We start from the raw sequence: 22,940 nt of genomic DNA, 5'->3' as shown, positions 1-22,940 counted from the left end.
TGAGTCCTGCCTCGTTAACTTAACCGCTGATAATCCCACCTCATTAACATCATAGAGATAGGATTTACAACACAAGAAAATCGCATCAGATGACCATGGTGGACAATCACACAATACTGGGAATTGTGGACTAGCCAAGTTGACACACATTTTTTGGGAGGACACAATTCAATGCATAATAGCCCTCAAACCCAGAGAACTAATCTCCCGAGGTGATTGTTTTTGTCTACTTAGTATTAGCTTCTGTAGTCTCCTTCCCCTTTTTTTGGTTGTTGTTGTTGTTGCAAAACCATACACAACCCAGCATTTGCTCCTTCATCCCTTTTCCTTGTGTACAGCTTGTTGACATCAGTTACACTGGCCGTGCCGTGCCTGCTTCACCCACAGTCAGTGCCACCTTTCCCGTGTCTGTAGACAGAAATGACTGCTATCTAGGGTGTGCTCTCCCTCCCCCCGCAACCACTCAAGAGCATTAGTGTCTCTGTATTTACCTATTCATGTCACCTCCTAGTAGTAAGAACATACAGTATTTGGTTTTTTGCGATTGACTTACTTCGTTCAACACGATATCCTCCAGGTTCATCCACATGTACGATGTTTCGGGAACTTGTTTTTCTCACTGAGTAGTAGTCTATTGTATGTGTGCCCTGCATTTTACCTATCCATTCACGCTTGGATGGGCACTCAGGTTGTTTCCATCTCTTTGCTCTTGAGAATAGTGCTGCACTCAACATGGGTGTGCATATGTCTGTGTTTCTTTTTGATAATTTTGTAATTTTCCTTTAAAATTGTTTCTTCAAAAATCTGAAATTTATTTATGTTTCAAGTAGAGGGATCTATCTATCTGTTCTCCGTAGGCACAGTACGTACCCGCCCTCAGACTGGATCTGCCCTCCCTGGTTTGGATGTCATAACAGTACCAGGCTCACCGTGCTGGTGAGGCCTGAAGGTGGTCCTGCGCTCTGATTTCTAACAAAGCACCAGGAAATAAGCATTGTTTTTAAGGTACCGGGCTCGTTAATGTCTAAACCCAAACCCCAGCCAATCTAGCAAGTGCCAGACAAGTTAGGAAGATGGCTGAAAGCTCAGTAGGGTAGCTAAGCACTAAATCTCTTTTTGAAGCAAAAACTCCCTACTGCCCCCTCCCTTGTTCTCTGGTAACCACTAATAAACTTTGTTCTCTATGCATTTGCCTATTCTAGGTATTTCATGTAACTGGGATCAGAACAATTTTTGTGTGTGTCTGGCTTCTTTCACTCAAGGTAATGTTTTCAAGGTTCATCCATGCTGTAGCTTGGATCAGGAATCCATTTTTCTTTATGTCTGAGAAGTGTTCCATTGTATGGATAGACCACATTTGTTGATCCGTTCATCTGTTGACGGATACTTGGATTGCTTCCACCTTTTGGCTGCTGTGAACTGTGCTGCTAAGAACATCGGTGTACCATATCTATTTGAGTCCCTGGTTTCAGTTCTTTTGGTTACATATCTAGGAGTGGGATCGCTGGGTCATATGGTAATTCTGTGCTTAACTTTTTGCAGAACTGCGAACTGTTTTCCACAGCCGCTGTACCATTATATGCTCCCACCAGGATTGTGTCTTCGCCAACATTTGTTAGTTTCTGTTTTTTCTGATAATAGCCAGCCCAGTGGGTGTGAGGTGGTATCTCATTGTGCTTTTGATTTATATTTCCCTAATGACTATGAGGAAACCCTGGTGGCATGGTGGTTAAGAGCTACATCTGCTAACCAAAAGGTTGGCAGTTCAAATCTACCAGGCGCCCCTTGGAAACTCTGTGGGGCGGCTCTACTCTGTCCTGTAGGGTCACTATGAGTAGGAATCGACTCGATGGCAGTGGGTTTGGTTTTTTGGTAGTGATGAGTGTTTTTATTATGGTTTTTGTTTTTTTTCTAAAACCATGGCTATTTTTTCTTCATGTTGTGTGCTAGTATTTTCTAGTATAAGCGTATTGGTTACCTTGTGACCTGAGCGGCACGGCCCGGCATTGGGATTGTCTCCTGGCAGCAGCAGCTGCCTCTGAAGTGGGCACTGGCCACAGGGCATCTGGAATCCTGCCATTTCCAGGTGTACCTGGGCCTCCGTGACACCTGTGTCATAGAGGCAGTGGCTGGGGGGTAGCCAAGAGGGCCATGCGAGTGTTCTGAAGCAGTTGCCTTCTTAATGCATTTTTCTTTTATTTCAGGTAAATCTTAAAATGAGGGAGATAACAGAGAAAGAAGTTAAATTAAAACAACAGTTATTGGAAAGTCCAGCTCACCAAAAGGTAAAGGGTAAACTTGGTTTCTTTGGAATGCATTAAGTTAACTTTGCTCTCAATTTTAAAGAATTATTTCAGTAACTACTACCACTTGCTTATTTTTTATTTTTACTTACCAAAAAAAAGGGGCCAGCCTCTTCGGCTCCCCTCACCCCTGCGGGGTGGCTCTGGGATCCCTAGTGAGGGCTGACACAGATTGTGTCCTGTCAGTAGCCTGCTCCCCTTTCTGCTGGGATGGGAAGAATAACAGAGGGACCTGTGGGAGGGGTCAGGAGCTGGTCAGCAAGTAAGGAGAAATGCCTGTTGCCGGAGGCAGCCTGGGAATCCCGTAGGTACTCGTGAGGCCCGGCACATGCCTGGAGTCGTACCTGTAGCCAGCATTGTGGCCTGGACAGGGACGTAGCAGTCGGGAGGATGCAGAAGGTGTGCCACACTTGCCCACCACTGACCTTGAGGTCTCGTGCCTGCACGTGGCGAGACCCACAAGTTAACACAACGCAGGCCGTGTTCAGCTGGGTCGACAGCCTTTCCTGTGGGGAGTGAGGCGTGTGCCCCTCCTTTGTCCCCTCCTCTCCCTCCCCGTGGTCTGGAGATACCTCTGGGTACTGCCCTTGGGCCACACCTTTGTTAGCCTGGACAGTGGTAGTCAGTCCCTGTCTGTGCCCCCCGTGTGCACCTCCGTTCCCCCCTCAGCCTCGCACGCTCCTCCGTGATTTTGGGAATCGGCCCATCAAGCATGTAGGCGAAGATAAAGTGCTAACACCCCAAGTCAGAGTTGACTTTTTTCCTTTTTGGCACCATCCCATGCCAAGTTTCTAAGTGTTCCTTGCTGCTGCAAAGCTAGCGAGGCAGAGAGGGACTCTTCATTCGCCCGCTCTGATCCTCTGAGGGTCATGTCCCCTGGGCAGTGCTGTCCCTCAGGGTCACTGTCTCAGCCTCTAAGTGCCTGTGGAGTATGTTCAGGGCGCTCTGCTGACCTCCTCTCCTTCCTCCTCCCCTGCTTCCTCGCAGTCTCCCTCCAAGTGGTACTGGAAGTTGGTGCCCGTAAGTGGACGACTGACCAGCTGCCACCAGCGCATCGCGTCCAATCATCACTCGCTTCCATTGAAAACTGCTCGCACCTGAAACTCTCTTTTGTTCATGTCCTCTGTGTTGTTACTGCACTTTGTACACAGGAGTCGCAACTGGGCTGAGCGGCTTTGCGACATGGCGCTCTGCAGCTCTGCTGCGTTTGTAGACCCTCAGAGTTTAGTTCTGCCCGATTTCATGGGTTATTTTAAAGAGCGTGTGTTTCTTCTTCTGGACACTTTGAGTTCCTTCTTTATGTGGTCAACACAAGCTGACACGACAGGACTTACGCTTTTTCCCGATAGATCCCAGAAAGAATGACAAATAGGCTAGTTTCCTGAATTACTCTGTACATTTTGTTCCTTTTCTGATGCGACCTTCCCTTGTGCTGACATTGAACCTGGCGTGGCTAAGTAGCTGTAGAAGGGACTGTCTGTTATGAAGATGGCAGGCCGTGTGGGCTGCAAGGGCACTTCTTGTCTGGAGGTTCCCAGCACCTCTGTCCAGTCCCTGCCCCGCAGGGGATGCTGCCCTGAGCAGGGGTGGGCTCCCTTATTCCCAGGGAAGGGTCGAGCTAGGTCTGCCTGGATAAGTGGGTTCATGCTAAGCATGAATTTTCACATAAACAGAAAGTTAGAAAACAGAGACTGGGTCCTACACCCCAGTGGTGCCCCCAGGGTGGTCCCTTCAGAAGTGGAGCGGAGCTGCCGTTTCTGTATGGCCTCCACGGAAGGGCATCTGGTGTTCCAAACAGCGCATTTTAAGATGGACTTTTGGAACACGCAGCTTTTAATTACTTAGACCAGATTCTTTCTTGACCAGATTACTTATTACTGTAAAGGGAAGACCAGTGGGTGTCACCTGGCCAGCAGGGCCCATTTGAGCAGTGGTATCCTGCTGCTTTGTAGTGGACAGACAGTTTCCCTTCTCTGTGAAATAGATTTATAAGAACGAAAAGGAAAGCATTCTTATGAATATTTAAATATATCATCTTGAATCCTAAAAGCTGGAGAGCTGACACTACAGCAGCCCCACGGTGAGTGAGGGTAGGTGGGGGCTCACAGAACTCAGCTTTGCTCTGCGAGGCTGTGTCAGATGAGGGTTTCCTCAGAACAGGAGAGTGTGGGCAGAGGTGCCTTTTCCCAGGTCGCGTGTAGCGGTAACTGTCTACCCCCGTGACAGCACGTAGCTCAGGACAGGTATGGAAAGGTCTTCGCCTAAAACTATGGCCTTGAGCTTTAAAGAGACCTGGTCTGCAAGGTGATTATACGAGCCAGCTGGACCCCTGTGGTTCAGAGACCATTTTGCCTGATTTTAAACCCCATCATCCATCTTTAATCAAGAACCTGTTTGCTTCACTGCATGCCCGTGGCCGTGTCTGCTGTCTGTCTGGAAGCCTGACCTGGCGCATGCGGTGGTGTCCTGCATGCTGGTGCCCCCCGAGTGTGCGCGTGTGGTACAGTATGAGGCGGGGGCCGCGGCGGGCGGGCGGGCGGGCGCACTGGAGGCTGCGGCGGGCTCCGAGAAACAAGTTAAAGTCCAGGCCAGAACACGTTCTTGAGACAAAATAAGCCTTGTTTCTAAATTTAAAAGAATGTGTGAGAAAGGTTTTATACTAAACCTTAATATGGATTATATTGCGGAGCCCTGGTGGCACAGTGGTTAAGAACGGTGGCTCCTAACCAAAAGGTCAGCAGTTTGAATCCACCGGCTGCTCTTTGGAAACCCTATGGGGCAGTTCTACTCTGTCCTATAGGGTTGCTGTGAGTCAGAATTGACTTGATGGCAATGGGTTTGTTTTTTTAATAGGCTTATTTAAATTCTCGAGAGAGGATTTTTCTTTGGGCTGAACTCCTAGTCTGTGTTACTCCCAGAAACCCATAGCTTTTGGTCTAGAGTGCTGGTTTTCTCACTCTAGTTTGTATTATGAGAAAATTCAGCTTGTGGTAAATGCCATATTTTAACACTGTATTGTGGCTGGTAATGCGGAAGATGTGCCACGGACCCTCTGGAATTGGAGCCGCAGCTGCCTTCCTTCCCTTGGAGGCACGTGGCATCTACAGGGGATAGCACAGCCCCAGTCAGATAGTCAGGCCTCAAGTAGCTCAGTTTCCTCTAACTGCAGATATCTGGAAACCTCGAAGACAGTTGTTTTACAGAGCACCTCGCATGGGCTTACTTTCCTGCGGCTTCATTGCCAGTATTAGCGGAGCTGGTTCTTGCCTCATGTACAGTTTTGTCTAACCTGGTTTCTGAAATTTCTCGAACTGTGTATTAGTGTTCTTTTGTATTTCTCTTAATGGCAGAGGGTAATGCTGACCACACTTAGCGAAGTAGCAGTAACTTGGGTTTCCTTGCACTAGAATGTTCACCATTTAACTTGTTTCTCATTAGTGTATAGCGTGTCGGCTTCTGTAGTTTGGATGTGCATTCTGCCCCCTTGGCCGCGTGTGCCCGCCTCCGTGGCAGTGCCGGGCCTAAGCTCACCAGTGTCTGTCAGAATTAGCCTGTCTCTGTGTGGCTGGTAACAAAACTGCTGTTACCCGGCGCAGCCATGAAGCCACTGTTACCATACCCAAACCCCCGGACCCTGACATATATGTTCCAGGCAGAGTATGTAATCGAGACATTTTGAGCTTTCTCTAGATGACTGCAGTAGCTCTAAAGATTGTCTAGTAGGCCTGATTTTAATTCTTGGTTTGACAGTATGCCTGTAACATATATGGTAGTTAAGATACATCATACGTAGAGACCGTTTTCCTTTTATCAACTACAGGTCCGCTATCGACGAGAGCACCTTTCCAATAGGCAGTTACCCTACTTCCCATTGTTGGAGGATTTGATGAAAGATGGCAGTGATGGTGCTGCCCTCTTAGCGGTGATTCACTATTATTGCCCAGAGCAAATGAAACTGGATGGTGAGTGATGCCCACTTTCTCCTTGACCAGGTGTGGAAGGCTAAGGGAAGTTACAGAGTGCCGTGACTGAGCCGTGAACAGAAGTAGCACACCACACCCTTCATGTCACCTGGGATGTGAGATCAGCATGTAGGTTAAAGAAATTGGGGATGATGTGCTTGTACTTGAAGGAGCCCTGGTGGTGCAAATGGCTAAGTGCTCGGCTGCTAACTGAAAAGTCGGCTGTTCAAACCTATCCAGTGGTTCCGTGAGAGAAAGACCTGGTGATCTGCTTCCATAAAGATTACAGCCTAGAAAACCCTATGGGGCAGTTCTACTCTGTCACACGGGGTCACCATGAGTGGGAGTCAGTGTGGTAGAGCCTGACAACAACCACCACCACGTGCTTACATTTAAGCCGCATTTTATCTAATGGGAGAACTTTACTTTGAAAGTGTTTGTGTAATGTATTCGAGGATTTTTTACTTTACGAGTGTCCTAGAATGGTTACAATTTTGTAAATCCTGATAGGATTGATTGAAAACGTCTAGAACGTAGTTTGCAGATGGGAAAATTAACGCAAAATCCATCTTCTTTACAAACTGTTTACGAACAGCTCCTGTGTGCGTAGTTTGGTGGCAAGGCAGTGACAGTGTGAGTGGGTGGTAGCGGACGCCTGTCTGGGGCTGTGGGCACATGAGTGCAGGTGCAGGGTCCACTGTGCATCCTTGTTTCTGGAGAGAGAGTGGCCGCTCACGTCCTGTCTGTGAACTGTCTGTGCTGGTAGCAGGCATAGGACAGATGAGCCAGCGCCAGTCACACTTCTGCCCCAGGTAATAGTGCTGGATAATAGCGTTTTCATAGACGAGAGTTTCTAAAGTGCACAGCTGGACCTGAAAGAAAGGGCTTCTGCCTTTCAGAAACTCAAGAGTCGGTGCCTTGGTGGTCCGGGGCCCGTGGAGTCAGAGTTCATGTGCTGATCTGGCCTTGGGAGCTGTAACCACGACTCTCAAAAGGCTGCCCCGTTTCAGAAGAAGGCCCAGAAAAGCTCCAGCTGCTGGCCCAGGAGGGGGCCGAGCAAGCTTGTCAAGTGTCTGTGGTTCTGGGCGTAGGGGACCCTCCCTGAGGCTGCTGACAGGTGGGAGGGATCGAGTTTACATTCCCTTGTGGTAGGGGAATCCTGGTGCAGAGCGAGTGTGAGAACTAGTGTAGGACTTGAGACACGTGTGGGCTGTGTCAGCGTGGAAGTTAACCTGGCCACGCAGGAGCACGTCCATCGATGGGCCCACGGGGGACCTGCAGGACAGGAAGTGTCAACCAGTGGACCCATAGGAACCTACAGGACAAGAAGTGTCAACCGGTGGGCCCACAGGGACCTACAGGACAGGAAGCGTCAATCGGTGGGCCCATGAGGACCTACAGGACAGGAGGTGTCAACTGACAGGCTCACTGGGACCTACAGGACAGGAAGTGTCAACTGGTGGGCCCATGGGGACCTACAGGATAGGAAATGTCAATCAGCGGGCCCACAGGGACCTGTAGGACATAAAGTGTCAACTGACGGGCTCACCGGGACCTATGGGACAGGAAGTATCAACCAACAGGCCCGTGGGGACCCGCAGGATAGGAAATGTCAACCAACAGGCCCATAGGGGACCTGCAGGACAGGAAATGTTCACCAACGGGCCCACAGGGGACCTACAGGATAGGAAGTGTCCACCAGCGGGCCCACAGGGACCTGCAGGACAGGAAGTGTCAACTGACGGGCTCACCGGGTCCTATAGGACAGGAAGTGCCCACCGGCAGGCCCAGAGGGATTTGCATGACAGGAAGTGTCAACTGGTGGGCCTGCGGGGTCCTTCAGGACAGGCAGCCCCCTGGGAGGTGAACTCTGTGAGAACTCAGAGGCCACACGGGCAGTCTGCAGTGGAGCAGCAGCGCCATGTGGCCCCAGGAGGTTGATGAACAACACCTGCAGGACGTGCGGTGCTCAAGTGAAAAGGAATCAAGGAAGAGGTGCAGCTGCGAGAAAGGACTGGGAGCAGAGCGCTGAGCGCAGGCTGGAGTCGTTCCTGTCTTCCGCCTCAACACCTGCTTTACACGGCCACCTTTCACCTGTGCCACTGCAGTCCATCACCCGGTAGATGGAGTCAGTTCTTCCTGTAGTTGTACCTGGTCTGCCTTCTAACCTGCCCACTGGGGACCCTCAGAAAGAAGAATCTCCAGGGAGATAAGCAATTCACAGGAAGATGTAATGACGCTGAGGCCAGCTTCAAAGCAGACCAAGAAGAAACGACAAGTCCAGGGAGAAACTGGCAGAGCCATGCTCATGGCATACGCCACAGAGACTGATGGACACACAGGCAAAGTCTCCTGCAGCCGCAGGAGCTTCAACCAGAGTTGACAGGCACGGGCCAGCACACCAACCATCAGGGCTATGCTTTTTAAGTTTTAATTTAGAATAAATGAACGTGAAAACATTTATAAAAAATGGACTAATCCAGACCACAAAGAAGCCCCAACAGATCCAGAGAATTGATGTTTTCCCAGCAGTTCAGTAACAAAAGGATGCTGTCTCTGTCCCAGACATCTAAGATCTTTAACACTCCGAAATCAAGAAAGGTCTTCCCAAATGTTTCACGGATCAAAGATGAATGGTGGGGGGGGTTGTAGTCCGCGGACATGTCTGGCGTCTGAAGCAGTGCTGGGATGCAGCGTGCCTGGTGAGGGTCTGCCGGGGAGGAAGGTGAGGAACACGCACGCCCTACCTGTGGACTTCAGCCGAGCGGGTGTGCCAAGGGGAAGCTGTGGCCTTCAGCGCATGTTCTAGAAAACAGGAAATCCCGGAACTGGTGAGCTAGGTACATCTGCAAGAGCATCAAATAAACCCAAGAAAGTTGAAGGAAGGGAAAAATCAAGATAAGAATAGTTTTCCGTCTCCTCTGGTCAAAAATTAAAGGAAAAACGGAATTGGAGACTCCATCTTAGATGAAGCTGGGACACAGCTGTTTGCTAGACACATATGTGCCTGCATGTACTTGCGAGTAAGTGTGTGTGTATTGAAACCATATCCTCAGATGCCAGGAGCCAATATTAATGACTGACGAGGAACAGTGACACTGACAAGCAAGGAGGCCAGGTGGAGAGCAGTGGCCGCTGGCCTGGTCGGGAGTTGGCCACGACACAGACACAGCACCATGCAAGGGACAGTGGTGCAGGGCGGGGGTGGCCTGAAGGTCTCTGAAGAGTGGAGAGTGCTAGGGTCCACTGTCTCACCCTCACGCCCCCTCAGGAGGTGAGGTGTGCCCTCTGGGAAAACAACCAGCCAGGCTCTGGCCTCAGACCCCAAGCAGGGGTGACGGTGAGGCAACACCCTGAAGCTGAGGCTGCTGTGGGGTTCTCACACTGCAAGTAAGACCTCCTCCCTGTCACGCCCGCCTGCCCAGGAAGTTCTGTCCCGAGCTTGGCATCATGGTGCCAACGCCCCTCGTGCAAACCCTGTGGGGTTCTCCCTGCAGAGCTGTCTGGGAGGCAGTGCCCCCTGCTCAGTTGCCACAGTGAAGCCCTCTTCCCAGGGCCTCACCTGACCTGTGAATGGCCAGCAGAGATGCCAGGTGTGAGGAAGCCTCCGGCCCAAAGAAAAGACTCAGTCAGCAGGAGCCGCAAGGGCCCGGGCCTGTGAGACAAGAACAGTGTGCCGCCAGAAAACAGGAAGTAGTGCGTATGAAATAACGGGGCCTGAGAGAGCTCAGAGCATCAGTCTAGGAGGAGGAGACCAGAGAAGGCATGAGAGAACGTAGAGAAGTGTCCCGGGACACGAGTGGCCAAGTGCTGAGGATCTACCAGGTGGCCAGCACGACAGTGAAGGGAAGCCACACCAGGGACACTGTGGTGCAGCATCAGAACACCTGAGGCCAAAGCCTTACATTGTTGCCAGAGAGACAGACAGGCCTGGGGCCCGAGTGATGTCAGCTTCTCAGCCACAGGCCTGGCAGCGAGAGGACAGCATGACCAAGCCTCCAGAATGCCAAGGAAAGCAGGTGACATCCCTCAGTGATGGGGCGGGCATGGTGGGCATGTGCCCCTAGGAGGCACATATCAGATGAAGAGCTGGGGTTGGGGGTGGCAAACAACCACTGGTTTTCTTAACAAGCTTTATTCATATTATGTCTTTTTAAAGACTTCATGTGCCTTGTTAAAGACTTCGTGTGCCTTGTTAGAAAAATTCAATAGTAGAAATTAATACAATGGAAAATTTAAAGTTTTAGAGAGCGAATGTGTAAAACTAAAAGCTGTTTTGAAGAGTTAGTAGATAATCCTCTGAAAGATTGGTGAAGAGGGCTTAAACAAAGCCTGTTTACAGTGGACAAGAGGATATGTACACAGATCTAGTAGACTCTAGAACAAAGAAGGAGAAGAATACTGTCAATATTTATGTGCCACGTGCATTTGAACTGTTAGATGAATTGGACAATTTGCTGTTGAACCAAGAGGAGACAGAAACCTAAAGAAACCCATAACTACGAGATGCACAGGGCTGGTAGTCGGTGTCGGCACAGGCTGGCTCTGCCGTGCAGAGTCTGGCCGGGCCTCCCAGGAGTCCGTCACTCCTGCACTACGTAAATCGTACGGAGGACAGGAGAGGGCGTGTGCTGGGCTCTTCTGGAAGGGCGTTGTTGCCCTGACACCAAAGTTGACTGAGAGAGAGGGAAACTATTAGGAGGTAACAACGATCAAAACGGCTTACGTAAAGTATTAGAAACTAAGGATTCGACAATATCCTATAGGATCATCTTCTTGGAGCAGAAAACCATTTCTGAAATCTCACTGCCTGCTTGTGCTCCGATCGCTGCCCCCAGGGGCTCTAGCCTACTCATGACTTGACCTGGTGGAGGTGGTCTACCCCACCACTGACAGCAAACCTGCTTCTCAGGGGAGCCATGCTGGAGCCTCCCCAGGCGTCCCAACCAGGGCAGCCCGGCAGACGGGGTGAGGAGCCCGAGACAAACACGGAGGCTGTGTTGGTCCCAGCCCGGCACACCATGCACGACAGCTCTTTGTGACTGTGGTCCCCAAAGGAAGCTCCTGTCAGTAACACAGCAAACGCTGTCAAGTGTGTGGGGATCAATTCAGCAAAAAAGATGTGAGGTCTATGGGAAGTTGTACAACTCGTCTGCAGCACTCAAAGGAGACTGAAACCGTATCCTCAGATGCCAGGAGTCAATATTAAAAAAATTAGCGTTTTCCCAAATGGTTCTAGAGATTTATTCCAATCTGATAAATAACTTTGTTTTCACAGAAATCGACATGGTAATGCAAAAAATTCATGTGGAAGAGTAAGGGCCCGAAACAGCAAAGCTCATTTTTTGTAACACTTTATTTTGATACCATTTTAAGCTTAGAGAAGAACGTACGAGGATTCCTGCGTACTTTTTACCCAGATTCCCGGTGGTTGTGTTTTGTCATGTTTATGCTGCATTCTCTCTCTGACTCATCATGAGTTTCCTTTACTCCTAAATGTACCAGTGTGTATTTCTGAAAAACGAAGTCGTTTTCTTACACAACAGTCTTCAACACTGGGAAAGTTAACATGGAGACACCACCAATCAGCAGTGCCCGTCTGGATTTTGTCCGTGATCCCAAACCTGTCCTTTCTGGTGATTTTTCCCAGTCCAGGATCACTGGTTGTGTTGCGTTGTTGTGTCTCGTGGTAGTTTCCTCAGTCTGGAAGTTTCTCAGCCTTACTCTGCCTTTCTTGACGTGACACTTATGGAGAGACAGGCAGCTGGTCTGTGGATGGCCCGTTTGGGCTCGTCCGATTCGTCCTCAGGATGAGGTGAGATGTTGCATCTTCAGTGAGAATGCCCCACAAGTGTGTCCGGTCAGGAGGCAGAGGCGTCTGTCCGTCCACCAGAGTCGGCGATTCCAGCGTTGAGCACTGGGTGAGGTGGTGTCTGCCGGTGCCTCTGTCTGCCACGTTAACCGGCACTTTGTGGGCAGAGACTTTGGGCTGGGTTTCTCCTCAGCGTTTCACCCAGTGGTTTAGCCTTCATGGCTGGTCCTCTAAGTCTGTCGCTGCTCTTACACTTCTTGGTGAGCGTCCCTCTGCGAGGAGAGCGTTGACGCCATGAGGCCCCGGGGGTTATAATCATTTTTTATGTTGTTGCTTAAATTGTCCCAGGTTTCAGCCAAGTTGATTTTGAAGAACAAGAATGTGAGGTACTTGCTCTACAAACACCCAGTTTTGTTTACCTTCACGTTAGCTGACACTAACGTTAGTGTGGTTGGAGTTCAAGGATGGTGCATGGGCCACAGAAACCACGTGCAGAGCCGAGAACAGAGACCTGTATGGGGGTCGCATTCACTGGTGAGTCAGGCAGATGAGTCAGGAGATGAAGTGCCGTCGAAGGAGGATGAGGGGCAGGTGGCTGTCTGCATGGGGGAGACACAGTGAAGTCCTGCCCTAGGCGATGGGGAAACGTCCCTCCCCAAGAACCTTCAGACCTAAATCTGAAATGCAGTTTAGGAACTTTGAGAAGAAAATATAGGAAAGTATTCTGTGACATTGGCTCTGGGGTGGATTAAAGTACAAAAAACCATGAATAATAGAAAAGATTGTTAAACTTAACCATGTAAGTTTTAAAACTTTCCTGAACAAAAACCCACCTCAAAGAAAAGAAAATCCAAGGAGTGGTGTTTGCAACAAGTATAAACTGACATCTTTTCATAATCATATATGAAGGATTCTTTTATAACCATGATGTTTAAAGAATTCCTACAGATTAATAAGAAGAGATTAACCACCTAGGTTCAAGATGAGAACAGGCTAAATCTCGGTGGCCAGTGAGCACACCAGGGGGGAACCCTGCCGGGAATCAGGGACACGCTGTTTCAGAAAGAGGGCGATTTCATACCCACCGATTGTGGTGGTCCCAGTGTGGATGCTTGGGTGGGGGGCTCCAGAGCACTGCTGGGGGCTGTGAGCACAGAGCGCTCAAGATGGCGGGTGAGGGTAGAATGCGTGTAGCTGTGGACAGGAGTGGCTTTGACGCTCGTGTCAGCAAGGCCGCCTTGGAAACAGTGCTGAGGTGTTGGAGAAAACAGGCTGCAGAACAATAGGCAGAGTTTGGAATGGTTTACGCCAGTTTACCAAAGCCAAGACAACACTCCACTGTAGAGGGGCGCATTGTTCACGGACACGCACCACGTGTAATAGAAGTACTCAGGCAGGAATGGGCGTGGCCCTCGCCGGCCCTGGGATAGTGGTTCCCTTTGGGAGGGAGCAACACGTGGTGACATCTGTGATAATTTGTTTCTGAAAGAAAGCATGATCTGAAACATACATGGTGGGATAATATTTGTTCCATCTGGGTGGGGAGGGGCGCATGGTGGGGGGTCTGATCTTCTTTACAATGTCACACAGTCACATTTAAAAAATAATATTATAAAAGCGCCCAGTTACTCAGCTTTTGAGCTAACAGGTTTCTCTTGAGAATTATTAGTGCTGAGGGGACCCTACAGGACAGACTTCATAAAGGAATCAGGGCACTGTGAATCTGAATTAGTGCATACTTTCTAACCTGTAAAAATGTTTTTTTCTTGGAAATAAAATTTATTTAAAATAATTTGTATCTCAAATTTCTTTGTTTTATTACGTATATATTTAGGGCAAAATAACCTTCAGTCATCATCAGTCCAGCTATTTCTAATTAGTCTTGAGGTCTCCCCTGCTGTCGCCCTCGCCCCAGAGCACTAGGTGGCTGTCCCAGCTCTCTGTTGCCTCTTGGGCACCTCCCAAGTAAGGGCTCCAAGTGCCCTGCAGAGCAGGAGGGTTAAAGCTCTGTGTGTCACACCCCTTCCCGGAGCAGCGTCTGCTCTGGGCGTCGCACCCCTTTGTGGGCAGCGTCTGCTCTGCGGGTCACACCCCACCCCGGTTAGCGTCTGCTCTGTGCATTGCTGAGCTTGTTCTTAGTGACACTCCTGTTTCTCGCTGGGTGGGCTAGAGTGAGCCATATTTTTTTATTTTATGCATTTCCCCGTGCCCCCACTCTTTAAACAGGGACATAACCTCTTGCAGAGGGCCTCTGATGGGGAAGGAGACTTAGCTGAACATTTTCTGACTTCCTGCAGCCGGGTCCTTTCACATCAAGGGGTGATTTTCACTCTCCGCTTTGGAAGCCCAGTCTTAAAAGCTCAGATAATTTCTCTTACACATTTTAGATGTTAACTACAGTTAAATCGGATCCTAAAGAGTTCTCAGGTCTTATTTTTCTTGCGTGTTTTCCTACCGTATTTAGTGTGATTTGTAATACTCAGTATAATCTTTAAGTCTGTTAGTAGTGTCACCAGATTCATTTAAATGTTTCTCAGTTCAGATGTATTGACGTTACCTGTGAAGCAGACCATCTTTGTAATGAGTTCTCATTTCTGTCTGTCTGTCAGATATATGCCTGAAGGAGGTGACGTCGATGGCAGACAGTCTGTATAATATTCGGCTTCTGAGAGAGTTCTCAAATGAGTATCTTAACAAGTGCTTTTATCTCACCTTAGAAGACATGCTGTACGCTCCCTTAGTGCTGAAGGTAATCGTGATTTATCGGACAGACAGTGCTTCAGACCCTGTGTGAATAAGCTGCTCACGGTGCCTGCGTTGTCTCTTTTCAGCCGAATGTTATGGTTTTTGTTGCTGAGCTCTTCTGGTGGTTTGAGAACGTCAAGCCAGACTTTGTTCAACCCAGGGACATTCAAGAGCTGAAGGACGGTGAGTGACGGACCTTCCCCAGCTGATACCCCATGAGAGACTTCCGGTACGCGCCTCAGAAACTGTCCTGAATTGGGTCCTCATTTTCTGTGCAACAGTGGTTTGCACATTTAAATTGTTGTTTTTGGAAATACAGAGGTGATCGACAAGGCTTTAGTCACTTGTGCTTCTCGCTGTGTCCGATCAGGATCGTTCCCAGAGCTCCTCAGACTGGATGGCTCTGGGCGCGTGTTCTCAGGACCAGAACCTGAGGGCCTGGTGCCGGCAACACCTAGACTCTTGGAACCAACTTTGAGAGCGGCTCCTTTATTCTGTGCTGCTGCTCCCCCTCCACAGTGCTGTCTTCCCCTAAAACAAGGCCATGCCAACCCAAACAGAACTGTGCTCTACCCCAGAGTTGCACAGTCCACCAGCTTTGAGAACCTGGAAAGATAACAAGAGAACGTAGGAGAAAGTCTTCATGACTTTGAGTTAGTAAATTATTTTTTACGAAGAATACAAAAACATCTTAGCCACAAAAGAAAAAGATTGATAAATTCGGCCACATTAAAACTAAGTTGTTTTTTTTTTTTTTGGTCAAAAGATGATAAAAAGGTTTAAAAAAACCTAGCCACAGAGGGGGAGAAGGTATTAGTAATCAGGGTTGTGCAGGTTAAGACAGAAATAGTACAGTGTGTACGTACACACACCACACTGGCAAACATTCAAAAAGAAAACAACCACAAAGCTCACGCGCCAGGGGTTGGGGAAAGTGATCAACACACATGCCAGCCGGCGCGAACGGGGATCAGAGCAGGCTCTCTGGAGACCTCTTGGACGTTACCTAGTCATGTTGCAAGTCCATGACCCCCATAAGTCTGTTCCTAACACGTATACCCAGCGTGTACCCGAACATGTATACCAGGAGACCTAGTATGCGTGCTTCAGCAGACAGGGAAGGGAGTTCATGTCAGTTAAAGCGGAAGCTCCGCAGGGGCCCGTCTGCAGTCAGATGGTAAGTGGCGGGGTGTTGTACAATGAGTGCGGGCAGCAGTGCCCCATGGACCACAGCAGCGTCATCAGGGTCAGGCTCAGTGAACGAAGATGCAGAATAGCACGTAGAGCTGTGTTTTCTAGGGCACACATGCAAGTGGGCGGTCACGTGAGAAGAAAAGATGGCGTGACGACAGACGGGAGAGGATTAGATCAGGAGAGCATGCTGGGGCCTGACTGATGCCCGACCAGCCCTTCTCACTTCCTGGACTGAGTGGTGGTTACATGGCTTTTGCTTTGTAATTATCTATTAAACTATATACTGTTCAGTGTACTTTTTGAATATATGTTATATTTTACAATTAAGGGAAAAAAGGTCAAGGTTTAGAAGCTTGCTCTTTGAGTGTCCTGAAGTCACCCGGCGTTCCTCAGGGATGGGGAAACAGTGGGCCTTTCGCCCCCGGACTCCTCTCCTTCCTTACTCTTCTAGGCAGACACAGCTCTGTCTTCTAGACAGGATATTGTCCTCACTGTTGAATGGGTTCTCTTCATTTTAGTTCAGCTTAGCCCTGTCACAACTATCGTGAAACCCGTGAGAGCCAGAACTCAGGGACTGCCTTGCTTTCCTGGGTCTTTCAAGGTTTCCGCCTTTGACAGGTGTTCTCACCACTTTTATTTGTATCACTCCTTTTAGTGGAAAGTATTTGAGTTTTCCTTCTCTGACAGGGTTCTGCCTTACACAGATTCCCCCTTTCCCAGGTTTTACTGTACTGTTTTTTTAAACGTTGTTTTCCATTCTTAACTGCTTTTTTGATGAAATGCTGATTGTTTTATGCCTCGGTTACTGCAGCCACCTCTCCACAACTCTGTCCACTTCTGCTTACCCCGCTTCTTTCTGCGTTGGCCTCTTGTTTCCCTGCTGTCGTCAGGGTCCCCTGCAGCCCAGGAACCTGCAGCAATTTCCTTTGGTAGGGAACTCCTGGGGTTCAGAAGGCCTTCTGCAGCCTGATCCAGCCATGACCTCCGCATAGCGCTCATGCGAGCCTGTGCCTGGGATCTCAGTGCTACTGTCCCCAAGAGTCCCTGCTTCGCTTCCTTGTGTTGATCCACTCACAAACGTTTATTGAGCAGCAGCTGTGGGCAAGGCGCCATGTCAGGCAGCCCCCGGGAGTGTAGGTATGCAGAAATCACTAGAATGCACACCTGTTTCTCATAGCTTGTGCTGCTATGTGCCGAGATGCATGCTGGACCGAGGTGCTGTGAGCCATGGGAGGAGAGGACAGGGTGCGCCCACCTTGGGAGGATGAGCATACTTTCCTGGGTACAGTGGAGAGGGGCAGGGGGGAGATGGAGCCAGGGACTGCAAGGACAGGAGCAGTGTTGCAGAGCTCCAGCACCTGCAGCGTATCCACGATGCGTTCAAGAGTGCGGTAGGGCTGCCTTGTGGGGAGCTAGGATTGCCAGGTTTTCCTCCCAGACCCCCATCTTGCCCAAGAATACCCACGGGTGCTCAGGTGGATGACCTGGGTGCCAGACATGCTTCTTGTCTCTTCGTGTGACAGCAGCCTTACCCCCCTCATGATGGGGTCCTTCATCCGGTCAAGGTGGTGGCTCCTCTCCTTGCTTGCTGGCCCTTGGGAACAAGGAGCTAGAATGCCCCAGAAGCAGCTGTAGCTGACCATTGATTCTGGGATGGGACGTGACCAGTGGGCTCAGGGTCCCTTGCTGACAGTGTGCCCGTGGTGTGGCATGGTGTTCTTTGGGATCCCATGCCAAGAGACTGCCCTCTGTATGCCAGTGGGCTGTGGAGCTGGCTGGGCCCTGTAGGCAGGAAAGGCAGACAGATGCTTACGCACCATACATGTTATTCCTGTCAGAACGGACTGCCGATCTTCCAGGGTGGAAGAGTCCAGTATCGCTCACCTGTTCCAGAGGGTGGTTGGTCTCCCCAGGGAGCAGTGTTACTTCCTGGGCGCAGTGTTGGCTTCTGTTGCTGGCAGGGTGAGCACTGGGTGGCCCTGCTGAATAGGGGTCTGTGCTGTTGGGCCCAAGCTTGACCTCCATCACCGCCCTGTGGCCACTTCATCCTTGTACCTATCCTGCCTGCCTGAGGTAACAGACATAGGCTGGCTGGCGTTGGCCAGCAGGGTCATTATGTCTGTGTTCTGAGTTGACCACCTGAAAGCAAGCTTAAGGAGCCCTAGTGGCACAGTGGTTAAAGTGCTCAGCTGCAAACTGAAAGATTGGCAGTTTGAACCCACCAGCCACTCTGTGGGAGAAAGATGTGGCAGTCTGCTTCCATAAAGATTTACAGTCTTGGAAACCCGCTGGGGCAGTTCTTCTCTGTCCTGTAGGGTTACTATGAGTTGGAATTGATGCCACAGCAATGGGTTTGATTTTGGTTTAAGCCAAGCTTAGGGTTTTCCTTCTGTCACCTGGTCTTGAGGGACCCCTGGGTAGGACAGAGATGAGCTGAGAGGGAGCTGAGTAGGAGTGGCAGCTGACCTGGGTCTGGCTCTGCTCACGCGGCTGTGCCCTATGGTCTGCTCAGCTTGGAGCCCTCACATCCATCTTGTGATGAGTGGTTGGTGGCTGTGCTCGACCTCACGACAGGACTCAGGTCATGCTGGGCAGGCTGGATGCGATGCCAGTCGGTGTCCCATGCCGGGGTGGTCACTCTCCACCGGGGCCCAGGAGCGCGCCAGGACTTGTTCCCTAAAAGTGTGCGACTGTGCGTGGCAGGTAGCATGGCCTTGCTCCAGAATCCCAGGGTCCTGCACTGTTGCCTGCTCTGGGCAGGCCCCAGACCCCGCATGGCTTCTCCCCCACCAGCACCTGTAGTGCCGCAAGGTCTGCTGAGCGGTGTGGCCAGAGGAGCAAGGCGGCTGGCACTGTAGCCTAGGCCTGCCGCAGAGCCCTGCCCTGAGTCCCATCCCGAGCTAAAGCATGGGGCCCAGGTCCCCTCCTGCCTGGTGAGAGGGATCAGTGGGATAACGTATGTTTTACCTTGGGGTGACCTGGTGTTTCCTGTCTGCTGGGCCCTTTTCTGGAACGTGAGCGACCAGGCCTCCGGGGTGCTCTCTGGCCTGGCAGCAGCCCTGCCTCCTCCTGATGGTCGGGGTTGGGTAGTGATGTCACTGAGGTTTTGGATCAGTGTGCTCTTCCTGGGGTGCCCAGACACCTGGGTCCTGTGGGCCATTGTGATGGAGGGCAGGAGCAGTGAAGCCAGCCCAAGCCATGTGCACTGTGATCCCCCCTGTATGTGCATGGTGCCTCTAGGAGCAGAGTGAGAGCCACCCCTGGGGATGCCCCTGAGGAAACGGGCCTTGGTCCTGCTGCCCAGGACCCTAGTGCTGCCAGCGAGCTTGAACTTCAAGGCAGCTTCCTCCCAGGCCTTCAGACCAGCTCATCCCCCTTTTCAGGCCAGGCTCGTCTGGGCTTTGCTGTGATGTCACCCTGGTTGTAGGGTTGTGGCCAGGAGGGGGGGCGGTGGGACTGGTCCTGGAGGTCACATGTCCTGAGAGAAAGGCCAGCACTGTTAGGGGCTCAGCTTCTCTGGCCCTTGGTCCTGGGCCTGACTGGGCTCCTGCTGACACTTCCCAGCCTTCCCTCATCTTTTCCCTGCACTTCAACCCCCCACATTTGCATCACGTCAGCGAGTGCACCCTGGCGGCCTCCACCGCATCTGCTTATCTCCGCTTTCTGGAACGACTCCTGGTTTAGCTGCTACAGGGCAGGACCTCTGGGAAGCAGGCAGGAGTGGGACGTTTGTTGCCAAGTGCCCTTGGGACCCGCTGTGTGGAGGGTGGCCAAGAGGCAGGAGGGGCAGAGGGAGATGCTAGGCTGTGGAGTGGCCCGTGACCTCCCCTGACTCATGGGGACTTGAGCCAAAGTGCCAACACGGTGGGCCAAATGGCTGGGCCTTGTGTCGCTGCCTGTGTGGTCATGGAACAAGGGGGGGCCTTCCTCCAAGGGGCCCTGGCAGCCCCCTTGTGTCTGTCATCGGGCTGAGCCATGGTGATAGGTGGGACGTGGACGCAGGGCAGGACCACCACTGTCAGGGGCACCAGGTGGCCGGGGTTGACCATGGACAGAGGTACCAGCCAGGTTTAAGATTTCTGTGTAGTGCCTGCTGCTCTTATCTAGGGTGAGCCTTTTAATTTTACTTTTGATCTTTATTTTGGAATAATATTTGTATATATTCATTACTAAAGGTATGTTTGTTGAATTTGAAATCAGTTTTTTAGAGAAAGTTTGGTTTCGTTTAAAAGCTGCAGTTCCTTTTAGTGCTTATAAAGCTGCAGGTTTCATTGAACGCTTCTTCTAGGGTTTAAGTAACTGTAAGTAAGATGACTTCTTCTATAAAAAATTTTTTTGTTTTTTTGCAGCTAAAGCAGTGTTACATCATAAAAGCAGCCGGCCTCCTGTACCCATCTCCAATGCCACCAAGCGCAGCTTCATGGCCAGCCCAGCCCCGCCAAGCCCAGCGGACCTGCTGCCGCCCGCCGAGGCCTGTGCCCGGTACTGCCTGCACCCAGAGGAGTCTGAATGTCTGTAAGTCTGTCTGCCCTCAGCGGGCACCATCTTGTCCCCTTGTCCGTTGGTAAGTCTGTTTACAGGTTTAGTTGGAGTTGTCTTTTTTGACGTCATAATACAAAAAGTTCAAAAGGACGTATCGTGGAAGGTCTCCCTGCCCGCTACACCCCCAAGCCCCCAGCCCCCTGCCAGGGCAGTGACCGGTGGTAGCTGCTGTGCTCACTGAGGTGGGACTCTGAAAGGACATGTGTCTGCTTCTGCCGTCGTTTACGGGAAGAGGTCTTCTCTGCCTGTCTCCCACAGCAGGTCACGCTGTTCAAAAGATGAGAAAAGCAGGATTGACGGTTTCCATCCCCCGTGATGTTGTCCTGGTAGATCAGAGTGAGGTGTCTCTGTATTTTGTGAGGAGCGGGCCGTCCGGGCTCTGCGGCTTCTCACGGCCTCAGTGACCGTTCACGCTGGTTCTGGGGAAACAGTAGAGAGAGCTGTACGAAGGCTGCTGTAAACACAGAGTTGTTTAAAAGCTGGTTTTCATCATCGGGACCTAACTTTGGATAGTGTATTTGGGGATTTGATGCTCTCGAGATCCGGGGACAGGGTGAGGGGCTTCGCTTTGATATGTGTGAGCTTAGTGTGGTCACGAGAACCTTGACTGGCCAGCCTACAAGTCAGTGTGCCCCACGCATGTGGGGAGAACAGGCTTTTAAATGAAAACATTTTTAAAACGTGGAGTCTGAGTTGGAATTTAAGTTAAAAGCAAACACTTATTCAAGGTGATTTGAAATAACTCACGTAACTGGATTTTGCTGTTAAAATTTGACTGTAACCTGAAGTCAGTGTGTCGCGTTTGAAGTCTTTGGATGTTTGTCTGAAGTTTGAAGTTCTTGGTACTCTTTTGGCTCGTTTTTATAGTAATTAATTTTTCCTGAAACCAAACTCGTTGCCGTCAAGTCAATTCTGACTCATAGCAACCCTATAGGACAGAGTAGAGCTGCCCGTAGGGCTTCCAAGGAGCACCCGGTGGGTTCGAACTGCTGACCTTTTGGTTAGCAGCCGCTGAGCTCTTACCTACTGTGCCCCCAGGGCTCCTCCTAATTGTCCCCAAAGACTCTGAATTTTCGGCAGGCGAGCGAGACCCACGGCGGTCTCCATGTTGTCGTTTACTTTTGCTTTTGATGATCCGACGAGTGGTGACTGTTCTCTCTCATGCTTTTCCTTCTAGCGGAAAAACGACCTCTGCCTTCAGTCCGTCTCACCCGTTGTTACCGCTGAGGCAAAGGCAACAGAAGGCGCTGCAGGGGGAGGACAGCCCCGGTGAGGATGCCCTTCCTGCGGACCCTTCACTGCCTTCCTCTTTCTGGGGTTTCCTACATGGCTCTGTAGTTAAGCTTTTAACAATCTGTATCAGGACGTAGTCACCTCAGTTAAGAGGAATATGGTAGGATAAATTTTAGCTTGTGTTGATAGATCTTAAACAGTTTGTAGCCGTTATAGTGACACAGAGCATATGAGCTCCACAGAAAGCTTCCATGTCATACCCAGGCAGGAACTAGATCCACGTGGGTGACCATGGTCAGTTCTAGCTCTAATGTCGGTATTTCATATTGGGGCTGATCGCCCTTGAACCACACGTCACTGTCTCACTGGAACTCTGGAGGGTTGTGTGGTTTTGATCACCTGCCCTCCGTGAGTGGGTTGCTGTACTAAACTGCGATGCATTTCCTTGAGGAATGGCTCCTATGTTGAAGGAGTTTCAAAGGATGTGACGTAGGTTACTGAGCAGTAAAAACACCCCATTTCCCCCAACGCAGATCAGCGACATCGATCTCATTCCCTAACGCGAGCCGACGGCCAGCCCCGTGCTGCAGCAGTAGCGTGGTCAGATAAGAAAGCCAGGTGAGTGACCATCTACGCCTCCGTTACGTTTCCGTGTGGAGCGTTCCCTAGATGAAGCAGCAGTTCTCCGGGTGTGGCCCTCAAGGTCAGAGCTGTTCTCATCACGGTGCTGAGGTGCTGTTGGCCGTTTCCACTCTGATTCTCTCACAAGCATGCAGGAACCTTCTCCAGGAGCTACATGTGGTAGTGCAGCGGACTGAAGGCAGGATCAGATAGGAGATACCAGATAGCCCCCAGATAACAAAGGGGTCGCAGAAGTGTGAAATAGGGGCACTCTGGCGCTCTCACTGTTCTTGGTTTTAGAAAATATAAGTAGTCACGTAATAGGTTTCTTACCGTAATTTTTAAACCAATGTTTTAAGAATTTCTCAGCTTTAATTTCTGTTGTGATCAATGTCAACAAATAAGCAAAAACTCTTTGAGGTTCTTGGTAACTTTAGAGGGTGTGAAGGGCTATAGGGACCCGAATGTTTGAGAACCACTGGACTAAAACGGCCTCTGGGCTTCTTCTGCTCTGGCAAAGGTTTGGGT

General features: G+C 50.4%; 1 protein-coding gene across 4 annotated transcripts in view; it reads left to right on the top strand.

The window, feature by feature from the left end:
- CAMSAP1 (calmodulin regulated spectrin associated protein 1) overlaps window positions 1-22,940 on the top strand; it is a 112,476-nt gene that overhangs the window by 52,028 nt on the left and 37,508 nt on the right. For 2 of the 4 annotated variants that reach the window (XM_049896613.1, XM_049896612.1), the window contains exons 5-11: window positions 2,205-2,285; window positions 6,124-6,265; window positions 14,687-14,826; window positions 14,909-15,005; window positions 20,366-20,531; window positions 21,736-21,827; window positions 22,325-22,409. In XM_049896613.1, coding sequence (XP_049752570.1) covers window positions 2,205-2,285; window positions 6,124-6,265; window positions 14,687-14,826; window positions 14,909-15,005; window positions 20,366-20,531; window positions 21,736-21,827; window positions 22,325-22,409 — 803 coding nt within the window. Of the gene's footprint in view, window positions 1-2,204; window positions 2,286-3,412; window positions 4,804-6,123; window positions 6,266-14,686; window positions 14,827-14,908; window positions 15,006-20,365; window positions 20,532-21,735; window positions 21,828-22,324; window positions 22,410-22,940 lie in introns of those variants that run through there. The other 2 variants (XM_049896614.1, XM_049896615.1) reach the window with 2 other exon arrangements.

Source organism: Elephas maximus, chromosome 9, assembly GCF_024166365.1.
Source record: "Elephas maximus indicus isolate mEleMax1 chromosome 9, mEleMax1 primary haplotype, whole genome shotgun sequence".
NCBI lineage: Eukaryota > Metazoa > Chordata > Mammalia > Proboscidea > Elephantidae > Elephas > Elephas maximus.
This window is presented reverse-complemented; position numbering and strand designations above follow the sequence as displayed.